General features: G+C 47.6%; 1 protein-coding gene across 1 annotated transcript in view; it reads left to right on the top strand.

Annotated features, from left to right (window-relative positions):
- Positions 1–16,913, top strand: part of CACNA1E (calcium voltage-gated channel subunit alpha1 E) — a 367,243-nt gene that overhangs the window by 82,444 nt on the left and 267,886 nt on the right. The window contains exons 3-4 of the mRNA XM_029227981.1: positions 13,032–13,137; positions 13,996–14,135. Of these exons, the coding sequence (XP_029083814.1) occupies positions 13,032–13,137; positions 13,996–14,135 (246 nt within the window). The remainder of the gene's footprint in view (positions 1–13,031; positions 13,138–13,995; positions 14,136–16,913) is intronic.

Genomic DNA, 16,913 nt, shown 5'->3' with positions numbered 1-16,913 from the left:
ACAACCCTGCACAATGATAAGGTTTATCATTCCTTTCTCTTCTCTTCCCTTCATTTATTTTTATTTTCATGTAGTTCTTTTCATAACATTCTACCAACATGCTGTAGAGACCACGATCCAGACCTGGAGAGTCATCCGTCCTTCAGTACACATCCCTGGGAGTGTTCAGAGGAACGTAACCTTTAATAAATGCCTGTTGTGTGGCGGACACTCTGCAGTGTGCTTTAGAGCCATATTATCACTTTACCCAAAGCTGTGTGAAGTGGATATTATTGTTCTCATCTTACAGATGATTTGCCCGGGGTCACAGGTAGATGTGGTCTGAATGACTCCACTGGCTCCTCTCTTTCCACTGTACCACACCGCCTCAGGTCAGACCAGAAGAGTAGCAAGTACTCTTCCCTAACAGAGCATCTTTTGGGATGACACTGTGAACTGCTTGCCTGTATCAGTAGCACCCGTTGGGTATGAGGCTAAACCCATGGGGGAGTAAAGGAGCGATAGATGGGAAAAGCACAAAGATCTCTTACCCATCATCATGAAATGGGTCTGAGGCAGCTTGCCCTGTGTCATTGGAATGCAAGCTTCATTTGGAACTGGGGCCCTTTGCTATTTTGTCTTCTGTCTTCACCAGAAGCTCCAGTCAGACGTCATCACTCTGCAAAGGACTTTTGATTTGGAAGCCAATTCTCCTTTTCTTTTTAATATTAGCATATCAAGTCCATTTTCTTTTTTCCAGCCCTCAAAAGGTCTGTTCTCAGCCCTCCCTTTTCCGGGGCACCCATAGTGTGAGTGGTAGTGTGGAGGAGACAACATTTATGACTTTTTTTGAACTTTCACCTTTTACTGAATGCTTCTACCTTTGCGGCTTGTTAAGGACATGGGGGCGGTGGGGACAGAGAGGCTGCAGAAAAGACTTTACTATCCCGACAGAGAGTGTAGAAAAGGCTTACAGTAGGTTTATGGAAAAGCAGCCTCAGGTTCACCTTCAGGTCACCATTTGGAGGATTCTGACTTTTTATTAACTATCTCTTAGAGGTGTTTCTAGCCAGTCCAGCTTGTCATGGAGCTCCTGCTATTGAAAATTTAGAAGTGTTTCCATTGACTTTAGACACTTGAAAGGTATTCCTAGGTGTGCCAGGACTTCTGCTTTGGGTGTTATTGTTGGATGTGCTCATTAGTAGCTTCGCCCAAAGTGGCTTCTCTCAGTTGTAATAATGGGCGCTCCCCCTTTCTGTCTCACTTCCCTTCCCATCATGTTACTTATTATTAGCACCACAGACTAAGAGAATGTTAGAGTTACGGGGACCTAAGAGAAACTCTAATCAAACCTTCCTTTATCTGTAAGAAAGCTGAGAGTCAGAGAGGTTAAATGACTTGTCACTGATCTCTCAGTAAGTGACAGAGCCAGGGCTGGAACCCAGGGCTCCTGACGCTCAGTCCAGGGCTCCTTTTTATCACATTTCCTCTGTGCTTTCTTCAGGACTCTTTCTCCACTCGGTCATCATCCTTCTATCCCCTCATCCTCTTTGTGGGATGTTTTCCTCCTTTTTTTTGTTAGCAGGTATATGTTTTCAGTGTTTCTCTGGGTTGGGGCATAGGAGGCTGGATCATGATTAATAAGAAAGGATTTAATTAAGAAAAAGTAGACAAGAGAAGGAAAATTTAAGCGACGCCAACCAGCACAGATCCAATGAGAATGGGAAGCAGTGATTCAGAACAATGGTCGATGTTTTCCTTTCCCAAAAATTTTGCTGGAGAATGTTATGAAGTGGTAGTACTCAGCAGGCAATGGGCTTCTACCCAGCGTGAAACCAAGACCACATCTCGGCAGATGGGAGAATGGCTGCCGAGGTGAGCACTCATCTCAGAATGTTTTCTGGACTCTGCAGTGGTCCTGACAAAGGTAAACGATCCACACTCTACCTTAAGAGATACGCTCTTGAGAACAGTCGAGTAGGGATGGGGCAGTAAACTCAGTAAGAAGATATCTTTTTCTAAGAACTGTCAATTCAAGCCAAGAAGCTAGGGAGTTTTATTTGATTGCTCTGGTAATCGGCTCCTAAGCTTTTCAGGAATCCATAGAGATTTCTAGTCCTGGCTCTGGAAAAGTCTTACTCCTGCTCTGGTTTCAGTATCTACATCTATAAAATGAGTGTGCTGGATCAGTTAAGAGAGCTCTAAGGCACCTTTCAGTTCTTACCGAGGTGCCTCTGGGATTGTTTCCTCATTTGTTATCTCAGCTGAGTTGAGGACACCATTAGCTGTCATGGCCTCCAGCACTGAAGGCAATGTTCTTCTCCCTGGCTGCACATTGAAATCCGCCTAGGTCCTTCTAGAAATGCTGATGCCCAGATGGTAGCTGAGACAAATTAAATCAGGATTTCTACAGATGGAATACCTGTATCCTTAATTTTTCAAAGCTTGCCAGGTGATTCTACTGTGTAGCAACGGCTGAGATCCGCTCATCTTCCAGAATAAGAGGTGAGCCTTTACCTGATTTGTTTCCTTGGATTGTGCTTTTAATCATGTGTCTTGGTAGGTTCCTCTTATAGGCTACGGTGATATAGCAGGAGCCCCCTGGGTCTCCCGGAATTCAACCTGAGAGAATGGGATGATTAATTCTTATGTTTCATGGTGCTGGCAAACTTCACCCGTGGCTGCTTCTGGCACACATCCCGCCACACAGGTACCAGCCTTCTGTGATACGGGCGATGCTTCAGACTTCATGAAGGCAGGTCCAGCTAAGAGAGCAACTTGAGTCTAAGGGACAGAGGGAGTCATGCTGACCCATGAGGCCCTTGAGCAAGAGACCGAAGAATCATTGACTTTCTTCCTTCCCATTTGTTAACTCCTTATGCATAGGAGGGTTGATCCAGCTCAACTGCTATCAAATACAGGAATCTCTTCCTTAATATCCTTGACGGTCTCCCAGAGACATGGAACTTACAGTAAGTGGTGTGTGGAACTGGCTAGTCCCAGCTTGTGGGTTTCAACTGTGTGTATCTCTTCCCAACTCCATGTGCATTGGTGTCAAGTTGGTAGCCTCAGTCACCATGGAGGCAGTCTTTACACTCCAGAAATTGACACACGCTACACATCAGGGCTTTTCTCTCTTCAGAGAGGCTGGTGGTTAAACATCTATTCGTACAACAGTTAGTTTACTACTTAACAAAATAGTCCATTCGCTTGTGGAACAGTGGAACTTCTCTGTATTGCCGCAGATCTGCCTTTGGGTGGGCACCCCACCCAGTGGTCTCAGCCTTGCCCTTCGGAATAACTTAGACGACATCAAAGCCCCCTCTGCCAAGCTAGCCCTTCAGATATTTGAAAACAGCTGTGATGTCTCTCTCAAGTCTTCCCTTTCCAAGCTGAGTACCCTCAGTGTGTTCAACGTTTTCTCATGTGGTCTGGAGGCTCAGTAGGTGTCTTTGAATATTGGGGTGCAGTTGCAGGGTTTTTAGAGGAAAATGAAAACTTCTCCCAGAGATGATCTGTGGACTTTTTCACAAAAGGCTTTTCATTCTCTTTCTACATTCAGAGTACCGGCTGAGCCACACGGAGTGAGTGTGGATGTGGGGTAGGCTACAGTCTTGGGTGTGGTTGCTGGCTGCAGCCCACATTCTTTCCCTAAAATGCACGTTGCTGCCAGAATGCTTGATGGGCTTGAATTCATCAGAGTGTCATCAAAACACAGATTCTGGTTTCTGAAACAGGTAATTTTCCCACCACTGTTTTGTTTTCCTTCCAGAGGCTTTTAATGTTCCCCCTTTCTTTCTTCCCTTTTCTGTAGCGTTCAATCATTTGTCTCCTGATCACCAAAACTCTGTGTCGAATGACAGCGTTTAGAGTCCAGGATTCAGTCAGACACACAAAAAGGGAATTTGTTAAGACTTATCCAGCTGACTGTTAGACAAAAGAGAGAAGGAAGCCGGTGCTGTCTGAGTTCCGCAGAATCGCCACTCCCCATCTTTTTGGAATTGGGGCTCGGCTGAGTCTGGAGCTGACCTCAGCACGGGTTAACCAAATTGGCAATAATGTGAACTTCCTTTTAGTCATCTTATATAGAGGGCAGGGACATGGGAGTCAGACGGGAGTTCTTTGGTCTAAAAGCAATGAAAAGTTCAATGCAGCTACACAGCCAGCATTGCAAGGGTAATGCTAGGGATCTTTGTTTTGGGTAACTGAGTCCATTGACCTCCCTAAGTGAGCAGTGGGACTGTACCGGCAAACAGAAAGCCTCTTTCGGTGGGGTGGGGGGGGTCTCTGCCTCTTTGCTGTATTCTCAACATTGCTTCTTTTGTTTTTCATTCATTAGGATTTAAGTCTTTAGGAGTAGGTGTAATGGCATTTCCATCTTCTTGACAGAGAGAGAGGGAGAGAGGTGTGTTCAGGACTGCCTGTCATACGGTGAATTTGAACAGAGGCAGCTGTTGTCATGGTGATGGCAGGTTGCATCCCACCACCATGGAAACCAAAGTTAAAAAACTAATGTTAAGGCTGGAAGTCACATGATACATTTTTGTTTTGTTTTGTTTTAAAAAAAGAAAAGGGGTTTGGTTTTTCAGTCTGTTTTTTGTTGTTTTTTTTTTAAGACGAGTTGGGTTTTTTTTTTTTTTTAAGACGAGAAAAATTCTAGTAAGGAAAGCAATGAGATAATGAAATGGGACAATACGAAGTACGCAGAGCCTTCCACCCCATTTTTCTGCTTGTTAACAGTGCGTTTCTGCTGCCATGGGGGTGGGAAAGGAAGGAGAGATCCAGGATGGATTTCCAGATTTGCAGCCAGAATTGTGTACTCATTCTTCTGTCACATGAGGAAGCACAGGGGTTTAGCCCTCCTGCCCTTCGGTGGCAGCGTGTGGTCCACCCTCTGTTGACGAGCCCGGGACAGAGCCTGGAAACCTAAAAATAAGGACTGAGAAAAGAGATGGGAATGCAGTTGAGGGTGTGACTTGCCCCAGAGATGAGAGTGGTTCATACATTGATAAGTTCAGATGCTTAACATTGTTTTTCAGGAAATTGAAAAAAAATTTATCTGTAGCCCCTCAGAACCCCACAGAATACAGTGTCTCTATTTATTCCCTTTTCTGGATGAGTCTTCTTTGGACGCACTGTCCTCCTAGGTCAGCCACGGGAGCAAGTTCAGAGAAGTCCAGGAGGAGCCCATCCAGGAGCATATTAGCCACTGGGCCGAAGGTCCCTTGGACCGTGGCTAACCTCTGAACCTGGCCTCAGTGGGGCAGGGCTGCGAAGGCTTGCTGAGAGCTGTTAGAAAGCCCTCTTGGCTCAATCTTTTTATCTCATATTTCCTCCTACTTCATTCCACAATCTGGAGAAAAGGTGAAACACCCTTCCAGGAAGGAGAGCTGGCCCCAGGCCTAACAGGGATGGTTTTAATTTTTTTTTCAGTCTGTGAGGCATTGAAGAACTGTACATATGATGTGTGTGGAAAGGCTAGGAGACAGCTATTCCTGTGAGAATGTCAGCCTCTAGGGAGGGGTGCAGACACTGCATGTGGAAATGATGGCGGTGGCTCTGGCCATGTCTGGGTTTTAGGCCTAAGTCTCATCTCTTCACTGTTACTGGTCCCTCCAGGGCAGATGTATTGTTGTCTGCAGCCCAGGCCGGGGGATATGATCTCACCAGCATGATCTCACTGCATTTCCATCAGGGTCTGTAGGAGCCAGAGCCTGACCTCTGTGGCGGTTCAGCCCCTCCTGTTCTTAGCCTTGGCCTTGGGTGTGATGAATGTCCCTTCTAATCACTGGGCGAGATTGCATCAGAGCCATCAGCTTCGTAAATCCTCCTCTGGGGACTGGTGTTTGGATGTGCTTTCCATATTCCCAGGAGGTTCTGGGCCAAATGTCTTTGCTTTCTTCCCGGAGGCCCATTACCATAATTTTCTTTTAAATCCTTTATTGCGGTGGGTCTCTTCAATGTCAGCCCATGGCTGCAGACAGCCAGCCTGCTTCCGGAGGCTGTGACCCCTAACAGATGCTTCCCCCAAAGCTTAGAGCCAGAGCAGTGCTTAAAGATTGATTTAGGAGGAGAATCAAAACGACTGTGCATTTGTTTAGCACCTTACAGTTTTCAAAGGGTTTTAAAAATTTTTTTATTTTATATTGGAGTATAGTTGTTTACAATATTGTGTTAGTTTCAGGTGCACAGCAAAGTAATTCGGTTATACATATACATGTATCTATTCTTTTTCAGATTCTTTGCCATTATAGGTTATTACAGAGTATTGAGTAGAGTTTCCTGTGCTATACAGCAGGTCCTTGTTGATTATCTATTTTATATATAGTAGTGTGTACATATTCATGTATCATCTTAGACTTTGATCCTTTTGTTGTCCTCCTCTGGTTCTGGGGGAACGGGTGGCGGTGGTTTTCTCTGACTCGAATATCGTGTCGGGGTGACTTTTGCATGGAGAGCCGTGGCTCTGGTTTCCATTGCCAAGGTACGTTTTCTCCATTGCATTCCACGTCTCGAGGAAGATTCTAATTCTTCTCATATTAAAAAGGCAGCATGAAGGTCTTGGATGGCTGGATTTCACTATTGTTCATATTTAAAATATCCCTTTGGTGTTGTGTTTGAGGGAATCACAGACTAGGCAGCACTCCTCACCCCGTGACTGGTTTTTTTTTTTTTTTTTTTTTTGTGGTACGCAGGCCTCTCACTGTTGTGGCCTCTCCCGTTGCGGAGCACGGGCTCCGGACGCGCAGGCTCAGCGGCCATGGCTCACGGGCCCAGCCGCTCCGCGGCATGTGGGATCTTCCCGGACCGGGGCATGAACCCGTGTCCCCTGCATCGGCAGGCGGACTCCCAACCACTGCGCCACCAGGAAAGCCCCCCGTGACTGTTTTTGAGTCAACATTCCGCTGGTTAGAATGACATTTCTGTGCAGGTGAGGGAGGAGTGGAAGGATGTGCACAACGCTGCCCAGGCCGTCTTCTGAGACTCTTCCATCTCTTAGAATTAGACATCCCCAAACAAGAGGCAGGGATGGACAGGAGGAAAGGAGACAGACCTGCCCATAGGGGGCGTGCTCTCGGCCTGGGGTGAGGGGTGGTGATGGGTCCTGAGGCCTGCTGCCTCTCAGGCTGTGCTGTTCTAGACTCCCCAGGAGTTTACAGGAAGTGCCTAGGTGGCCACAGGCTGCCCCCCACAAAAGCACAATCTCCATTAGGCCAGGAGTTGGAGAGAGGGCACAGCGTTCCATCTGACTGCCTGTCCCCGGTGGGCCCTCAGCCCTCTGAGCTCTTTCAGTCTCCTCCTTGGTATTCTAGCGTCACAGCTCTGAGAGGAAGCAGCTGCGAGTATAAGGGTCTAAGATCAGCCTCCTGATGGTAGAGAGGTGCATGTTTCCCTGGGGACACCCCAGATTTGCTGCTCGGGCCCTAAGTCCTTCCCAGTCCTGTACCTGCACATCAGTCCCTGTGAGGTGTGGATGGGGAAGCTCTGCTGGGTGAGCAAAGGGAGGGCTTAGCTCCCAGGCCAGGCCCCCAGGGCTCTGTTGACAAGCAGAGCCAGTGCCTCCATGGTAGCCAGTAGCTAGCTGGGAGGGCAGTCCTCTCTCTCCCCTGCCCCAGCTTTCTGGGCTTCAGTAAGGAGATGAACAAATAGCAGGTGTGCAGGCCAAGTCGTGCTGCTCAAATTAGCTGTGTTGCTAAGGAAACAAGTCAACCATTTGAAGGAAGGAGCATTGGGTAAAGGAGATAAATCAATAAGGGATCCTATTTTTATCATTTCCCTAATGATTGTCTTGAAGCTGCGAGATGGGAAAGGGAGTGTTGGAGTGACACGGGTCCTCATTAATGGGCTTAGAGCGAGAAAGGAGTGAAGGGGTATTTGGGGAGATTGCCAAGGAAGTTTATAAAATGAGGCCCCTAGCGAGCAGACAGCGAGATTGATGCAGAGAAGAGGCATCTTTGCAGGTTTCAAAGAATTTCCGTGGTCATTTCCTCATTCGGTCCAGTCCCTTTGTTCTCCTGCATTTGATCCTCTCAGAAATCTTGTGCTGATTTCCATGACCCTCAGGTTGGCATGGGTTTTTGTGTTGGTTTGGTTTTTTCAGAATAGATATAGCTTTAATTGATTTTATAATTATAAATGAATACATGCTCATTATAACACAATGAGTAAAGGAGTAAAGAAGAAATCCTACTACTCCAAGAAAACTCATTATCCTTCTAGCAAGACAGATTTTTTTCCTTTGCTCGTAAAAAAATTTTTTTTTTACATTAAAGGGGTCTTTTATGCATGCTGGTTTCTTTTTTTGAAGAGCTAATGTGTGTACACGGCATATAGCACACAAAGTTCAAATGGGTGTACTGTGTAGAGAAAGTATGGGTAGCTTTTGTAAGGATAGCTCCGGCTCTGGTTTTCCTGTGCTGTTAGCTTATGAATTGGTTGATTACTTTATTAATTAAAAACCAGTCATGGGGTGACCGCTGTGTGCTGGACACTGGGGTACAAGAGGTCCCTGGGCAAACAAAGCCCCTGCCCTCAGGCTCCCTCATTGTTCCATCAGCTCCATATGATCAAAATCTCAAGCCACAAACAGTGCAGACACCAGGGAGAGAGAGTGTTCTCCAAAATGCATTTGGTGTCAGGCACAGAATGTAATGGGAGTCTCTGAATTCCTGGGCAGGAGGCGTCAGAGTCCTGAACAGACTTCCATTCTGTTTCATGAAGGGCGTTGTTCTTTGAGGCCTTGCAACACGGAGCTTCCTTTGACCTTTCCAAGCACATCTTTGCCTAGCCTGTGAGGTGCATCCTTGTGCCCTGTGGGCTGTTACTTGCAGTCCAGGCTCTTCCTCTGGGAGATGTAGCAGAGCCCTTGGTAAGGGGCTTGAACTTCTGTTTCAGGAAGACAGGGAGCGGTGCCCCTGAGTCAGATCCCAAGCTGGGGGCCCGAGCCAGTGGGAGTGACTACAGCCTGGTCTTCGTGACAGCTCCTCAGTGGAGCTGCTGCTCACGGACGGGGATGCCTCCCTTTCATTCATGCCTTGCACTTAACACTGAGTGAGCTCCTACTGTGTGCCAGGAGCTCTGCTGAGAACCACCAGTGGAGAGGTGAACAAAACACTGTCCCTGCTTTCTAGGTATAGTTTCTTGGGGGAGATCAGTATGAGGAAGGATGATAAAATTGTACCATGCAGAGAGCTGTGGGGCACAGGGAGAAGCCTTTACAGACAAGGTGAATTTCACCTCCATCTTGATACATGACCAGAAAGGAGGAGAAAGGCCATTGCAAGAGGAAGCAAAATCACTAAGATGTAAGTGCCCATTCTTTGTGCTTTCTTCAGAAAGGGAAGTGGACAAGAGGTTGAAGGAAAGGGCTGTGAGGGGGAGTGGCTAGGGCCTGGGCTGAGCCGGGTGTTCTCTCCTGCTCTCCTCTCCTAAAATTTCCCTGTCCCCCTTCTTCCTTTCACCTAGTCACAGATACACAGAATTCCCATAGTTTCACCTTTACTTCTACACCAAAATTTCGCCTCAGATCCTTAATTGCCCCAGACGTGAATTCATCCTGAGGTCGAGATGCTCTATAAGGCCTAAAGGGACATCCCTCTCCAGGATATGTGCATTTGAAGTTTTCAAAATTTGCCACGCGGCTTGTGGGATCTCAGTTCCCTGACCAGGGACCGAACCTGTGCCCCCTGCGGTGGAAGCGCAGAGTCCTAACCACTGGACCGCCAGGGAATCTCCTGAGGTTTTCAGAATTTCAAGCCAAAGGATCACTGCTCTGAATGGGTCCTTAGCCATCAGACTGCAGGCAGAGGATTTGAGTCGGGAGGATGTGGGAACGGGGTCTTCTCAGAAACTGAATTACCAAGCCCTCACTTTTAGATTCTAGCCCCCTGGGCCGTAGGTGGTGCCATTTGTTGAGCCCTCATGAATTCTCGGCCATCCAGATACCTGTCTGGTCACAGGAAGTCTGGCTCGTCAGCCTTTCTCCTGCACTGAGCGCCCTTCATGGTAACGGCCAAGGAGCTAGCCCTGTGTCCCCCAGAAGCCTCATCTCTCTGCACCTGGACATTCTGGGCTAGGTGAGCTTACCAGTCCTAGCAGGGAGCTGTATGCTTAGACTGTCTGGCCAGGAGGATGCAGGTGTGGAAGTGGGCATGAGGAATGGGGTGACAGAGGGGCTGCGGCAGCCCAAGTGGGCATTGCTGGGTGGAAAGCCTTGGAGATGCACAGCCAACAGGAGCTGCCTTGCCTGAAGGTCAGCAACTAAGAGCTCCTTTACTTTTGAGTCTGTGCTTGTCCCTCAAAGGTGTTCAGGAGAAGAAGCCTGTCCCCCCAGTAGATCAATGAGAGTGCGCGACATCTGCAGCTTGAATGTGAACATGCGTGTCCCCAGTCCTGCTTCCCGGGTCATGTGCTGGGCCCCTTGGACCTGCCAAGTAGCCTTCTGAACTTGTGTGGGGCCTTCCAGCCATGGCAAAGGGCTGGCCAAGCCTGACACTTTGTGAATATTTTTGTTAGAGACAAGGACAGGGCGTGAAGTGGGAGAGGCATTAATTTCACTCCTGTCAGAGCCGCCATTCTCGCATCCCCCGGACCCTTGGGGACTGGCCGTGAGCTCTGCCCTTTGTATCAGGGCTCCCCAGATGTGTTCCTATGAACAGAATCCCCAGGAGAGATGCTCTGACAGAAGGGTTATATGGTGAAGAAGTTTGGGAGTGCTGTGTCCTGTTCCCAGCCCCCTTTGGGGGAGGGGTGCATGCTGTGTACAAGAGTATTAAAGGCTGCAAGCACCCTGCTGGGAGGAAACCTGCTCACCTTGACCGAACCCAGGCTTTCCCTCATTCGTTTGATTGCAAGTTCTTGTAGCACTAGTATCCTGTGGCCTGCATCTTAGAAACATGTCCCAAGTGCCCTTCACTTCTTTTGCCATTTGTCATTGGCTTGTTGTCGTGTTCTTGGTTCCCTGTCTGTACCGATTCCCTAGGGATGTTCTCAGGAAAGGGCATGGATTCCTGGGCCTCCACTTCTGCCATGTTCCCATCTTCATTTTACCATTCGGGTCTGGGGAATTCTGGGTGTCTGAACCAGGCCAAGGACAGGCTAGCCTATTCAGAGGGCTTATGGGACACCAGATCCTAGTGTGGTCCTGGTCATCCTGCACTTGTTCAGAGTGCTGGATTAGAGCCCATGATGGGACGGAGGAGAACTCCCCCTGTGATTGGTGGGCACTGGTACCCCTGGGTGAGCTGTGTCTGGGGACTTGTCACAAGAAAGTAGGCTTGTAAGTGCGGTGGGCATCTCTGGTGTGTATTTGCTGGCACGTTTAGCTCTCAGGGGCCATGCTCGGTGCCCAGAAGGATGGAAGGAGGAAGAGTGGCGAGGTGTGCTGGGGGACTTTGCATGTGGTGAGGCTCCCCTCTGACTGAGAGGGTTTCAGCCAGCACAGTGGGGTATGGGGGCAGGAGGCTGGCTCTAAGGTCCTCTGAGCCCCATCCATCCAGTTTTCAGATCCGGTGGCTGGGTCCTAGAGGCCAGCAGAGCTGTCCCCAGGGTATGAGTCCCGTGTGAGTGTTGGGGTGTGTGGGAAGGGAGAGTGGCCAGCTCCTGGAGAATGGGCTGTGACTCAGGGCTGCATGGAGGCAGGGGGTGGGGAGCGGTGCTGCTAAATGAGAATGAATAGTTCTGGAGGCTCGGATGCGGCCGGCCATCTCACCCCCTGAAGCCTCCCATTCCAGCACCAGGACTAGAGCAGCCGCTGGGGCAGCTCACATCTTGCACGTACCACCTCTGCCCTAACCCCTCTCAGAGATGCCGCGAGTGCTTCTTTGCCACTGATGTTCACCGGCGCACATGTCCTGGTGGGGGTGGGGCGGCATGGGGGTGTGTTTATGATTTGCCCTCCTTCTGTACTCCCTAGGGAGGGCTCCGGGCCCTACATCCTACACAGCCAGCTTGAATGTGTGGGGAGACAAGATCCCTTCCCTTCCCTCCGCTTTATCAGACTTACTACTCATCTCTCCCGCCTGGATTCCAGAAGCTGCCAGATCCCAGGTTGCTCAGCAAGACCACTGGCAACCGCTCACTTCTGTCTGTCACAACCATAGTTATAGAATGAAATCCCACGTGCAGAGTGATCCTGGAGCCGGTGATTCCCTCTCTCTTTTCTAGAAGTCCCCCTCTCCTGCCTTCCCCTGGGCTTACGGCACAACCTTTCTGCGGGAGTCAGGGATGCTGGCACTAGAATCGTAGTCCTGTTTTTCAAAAAATCGCAGGGAGCCCACTCACCTGTCTTCAGAAAAATGCAACAGAAAATGAAGCCTGAATTCATTATCCGTTCTTTTGTAGTTTGATTCCTAGAGGCCCCGACTTTGCTGCCCTGAATGCAGACTAATGATTTGTCTGTCTGTTTCCTATAGATGTAGACGCTTAGGAGAAAGTAAGGTGGGACAAAGCCAGTTTCTCCTGGCCCCATTATAGATTTTCCTGAATTGGGTATTAAAATAAAAGGGAGCTCATGGAGAGAATTGTTCCTTTTCCAAGGGCTCTTCTTCTGTTCATTCGAGCAGAGGTTCTAGAAGAGGGCACTACAGATGTGATTCCCCGAGGCAACAATGAACAGCCACAGCTGGATCCTTGCTGAAGCATCATTATACAGTCCAGTGGTTTGAAGACTGAGAAGAACGGGGAGCCTGCAACAGCATCAGTGCTTCTTCCTCCCTTCATCCCACTTCCCTTTTTAGTCCTGGTTAATTCCTGGATATGTCACTGAATTCACTAAGTATCTGGAGTGTCTACCATATGTCTAATATATTATTTATTGGCTACACTCTTTCTTTTCTTGAGAAGATACTTTGTGTTCAGAGCCTAATCAGAAATGGTTACAGTTCCACATGCTAAGGACCATCCACTGTCCTACCTGCCTGTTTGCTCATATCAGTCATGCAGACTGTGCACAGTGTGGGTTGATAAAGTTTGTGTATTGATGTACACAGCCATCTTGGAGGCTGTGTCCCTCTCTCTTCGGTGAATCTGTTTCTTAACTCCTCCTTTCCCACGCCGTTTGAGTACATGATCTTGGCCACCATCATTGCCAACTGCATCGTCTTGGCCCTGGAGCAGCATCTTCCTGAGGATGACAAGACCCCAATGTCCCGCAGACTGGTAGGTGCCTCCTTCCTTTCCCCCTGTTCTTTCTTTCCCCCGTTCTTCCTCTTGCCTGGGTCCCTTCTCCTTTGCTTCTTCACCTGGCTCCCTTCCCTTCTGTACAGTTCTGTGAGTTTGTTCTTTGCTGAGGGACAAGTTGGTAACAAGTCCCATTGGGATACATAAAGACAAGAGGACTGACCTTTTAAATTCCTGCTCCCAGGAAGTTTTGTGTATACACTGCATGGAAGCCAGGCAAGAAGAAAGGGAGGACACGGGGTCCACACACACTTCTCTCCTCTTTCTGAGGGACTTTGGGAGTGAGAGGAAGAGGGAGAGTAAAGGAGAGAGCATGAAGGATGCTCAAAGCCTATGTGCATTCACTGTTCCGAACTTCCTAAACGTTTGTCCGTATTCTCTATAAAGAAATCATCCATGTGTCTAAAGTATTCCCTCTAAAGAGGGCAAACAAAATGCCTAAAATCCAAATGTACGGGTAAGTGGCTCCAGCCTGATAATCCATGGATGAGAAAGAACTCTTAAGCTTCCAACATAAGTGAAGGCCAGCAATGGGAAAGCTGACCCCTTCAAGGCAAAGCCAGCACCGTTGGTCATTGTTGTGGGAGGATGGCCGGTCCTGGGCATGAGACCCACATCCATCCATTTCTGCAGCTGGCTTCCCTTGCTCTTGTGCTCTCCGTGAGTCCCGCAGCACCCTCACCCGTACATGGGGCTGGCTCAGTGCAGACGTCCAGGTGTCCTGTAGGAGAGAGGAAGTGTCAGAGCAGAGAGGATAGCTAGCCAGGGGGTGCCTTGGCCTGTGTCTCATGAAGCACAGTCCTCCTCTCACCAGCACCTCTGTTCTTCATCCCACAGGAGAAGACAGAACCGTATTTCATCGGGATCTTTTGCTTTGAAGCTGGGATCAAAATCGTTGCCCTGGGGTTCATCTTCCATAAGGGCTCGTACCTCCGCAATGGCTGGAATGTCATGGACTTCATCGTGGTCCTCAGTGGGTGAGTCCTCCTCCTGTCTCGTCTTTGTGTGTGGAGGGGCCTGTGGGGTGAAGAAACGGCTGGTGCGAGGAACCTGGGGGTGGGAAGGCAGAATTCGGTGGAGGAAGAAGTTCAAGGGTGAGATTCCCACGGGGCTGAGCCATAGATGAGCCACCTGCAGGGGGGTGCGAGGACTCTGGAGACGCACGTGGCATTCAGCAGAGGCCATGGACCCAAGGTCTGGCCGCTGCTGCTTCTGGTTTCCCATTCTGTGTTTGGCTAGGGGTGCAGAGACGTTTCCAAGTGAGTCTTTTCACTACAGCAAGCGGTACCCCCCACCCAAAAGGGGCCAGAAGATGCCATTAGGTGCAGTTTTCTTCTGGAGGTTGGAAAAGACTCGAAGTATATTTTTTGAACTGATAATTGAGACTCGTGTCCTGACAACAGGATTCTTTATGATTTACAGATTTATACATATTTATTATACGAGGAGGTATAAAACTGAATCACACGAAAATGTCTGACAACACATCCCTTTGGAAATTAACATAGTACTACTGCATTGTATGATAAGCAGCATATACGATGGCAGCACATTTATTTAAATATTCGATAGTCATTCTTTTGTAAATGAATATAGTATACCTACACTGGGGTTGATCCAGCGCTGTTGGCAGCATATGCGATGGACCTTGGGACTGGTGATGATGGGCATTGCCTCCCTGGGCTTCTGTGGCTTCTTGTGTGTCTTTGCATCAGGTTGCTCTTGGTACCTGCAGGGGAGGGGAGTAGTCCAGGCCAGGTGGGTCCTGTGTGGGTGTGACAGCAAGGGGTGTGGCATGGAAATTCCCTTACCCGGCTGCCCAGTTGTTCAAACCCGTGAGGACAAGATGAGAGTGGAGTAGAAAAGTGAGGAGTGGGGAGATATGAGCTACCATTATGATTGACCAAAGGCAGAGGGGAGCAAAGAGGACCTTCTCCCCGCCCCACCACACCCAGGGAAGAGCCAGAGGAGTGGGCGTAGGTAAAATCTGACAAGAGTGAGTTTGAGACTATTTGCATCTCTTCATTATGTCTTCTGCAATAGACATAATCCTCATATGTTTAACCTTCATGTCAACTGTGATTAAGTGAAGGGGAAAAAGTTGAAGGGGCAATTGACTAGAATGTATAAATGGAAGCTCCCGAGCATCGAACCCTTTAATATAGGGAACAGATAAGTAGATGGAGATGACTCTTTATGTTTAAAAACGTCTGTTGCCTTACAAAAGGATTTTCTGAAGGTTATTTTTCTAAAAGAAAATACGACTGCATTTAAAATGTGATTTAATGTATAAAGATACACCTTCTGCATACTGTTTCAGAAGTACATGGTCAAAGACTGCAGTACACCTGGATGATGTTTTGTGGGGTTTTCTCCCCAACTTTATTGAAGTATGATTGAAAAATAAAAATTGTATATATTTAAGGTGTACAATGTGATGATTTGATATATGTATACATTGTAAAATGATTACTGCCACCAAGCTAATTAACATATCCGTCACCTCTCATAGTTACTTTTTTTGTTGTTTTTTTGGTGGTGAGAACACTTGACATCTACGCTTTTAGCAAATTTCAAGGATGTTACACATTATTATTTACTATAGTCACCATGGTGAATACTAGGTCTCCAGAACTTATTCATCTGTAGCTGAAAGTTTGTACCCTTTGATCAATATCTTCCCTTTTCCCCTACTCCCAGCCCCTGGTAACCACCATTCCGTCCTCTGTTACTATGACTTCAGCTTTTAAAAAAATTAGACCTCACATAGAATTGAGATCATGCAGCATTTGTCTTTCTCTATTTCACTTCACATAATATCCTTCATGTTCATCCACGTTGTTGCAAAGGGCAGGATTTACTTCTTTACAAAGGCTGAATAATATTCCTCTGTGTGTGTGTGTACCTGTATCACGGTTTCTTTATCCATTCACTCATCGATGGAAATTTAGGTTGTGTCCGTATCAGGTTATCGTGAATAATGCTGCAAGGGACATGGGATTATAGATATCTCTTCAAGATAATGATTTCATTGTCTTGGATATATATCCAGAAGTGAAATTGCTGGATTATATGGTAGTTCTCTTTTTAATTCTTTTGAGGAAGTTCCATACAGTTTTCCATAGTGGCTGCGCCAACTTACGTTTCCCCCGACAATGCGCAAGGGTTCCTTTTTCTCCACATCATCACGGACAATTGTTATCTTTTGACTTTTGCTAATAACTGGGTGGTGTTTTAAATGTCCCTAAAATAAATAATATATACTCTACCGGTAATCCCCAACTTATGACGGTTTGACGTATGATGTTTTGACTTTCCGTTGATGTGAAAGCAATGCGCATTCAGTAGAAACTGTACTTCGAAGTTTGAATTTTGATCTCTTCCTGGGCTAGCGATAGGCAGTATGATACTCTCTTGTGATGCTAAGCAGCGGCAACTACAGCTCCCAGTCAGCCCTGAGGTCACGAGGATAAACAACCCGTACACTGACAACCATTGTGTACCCACACAACCATTGCGTTTTTCACTTTCAGTATAGTATTTAATAAATAACATGAGATATTCAACACTTTATTAAAAAATAAGCTTTGTGGTAGATGATTTTGCCTAACTGTAGGCTAATGCAAGTGCTCTGAGAACGTTTAAGGTAACTCGGCTCAGCTATGATGTTCAGTAGTTTGGGTGTATTAAATGTGTTTTCGACTTAGCGTTGTTTTCAGCTTATGATGGGCTTATCAGGGTGTAACCTCATTGTA

Source organism: Monodon monoceros, unplaced genomic scaffold, assembly GCF_005190385.1.
Source record: "Monodon monoceros isolate NGI ecotype Baffin Bay Population unplaced genomic scaffold, NGI_Narwhal_1 Super_Scaffold_18, whole genome shotgun sequence".
Lineage (NCBI taxonomy): Eukaryota > Metazoa > Chordata > Mammalia > Artiodactyla > Monodontidae > Monodon > Monodon monoceros.
The sequence above is the reverse complement of the archived record's forward strand: the minus strand, read 5'-3'. Positions and strand labels throughout refer to the sequence as shown.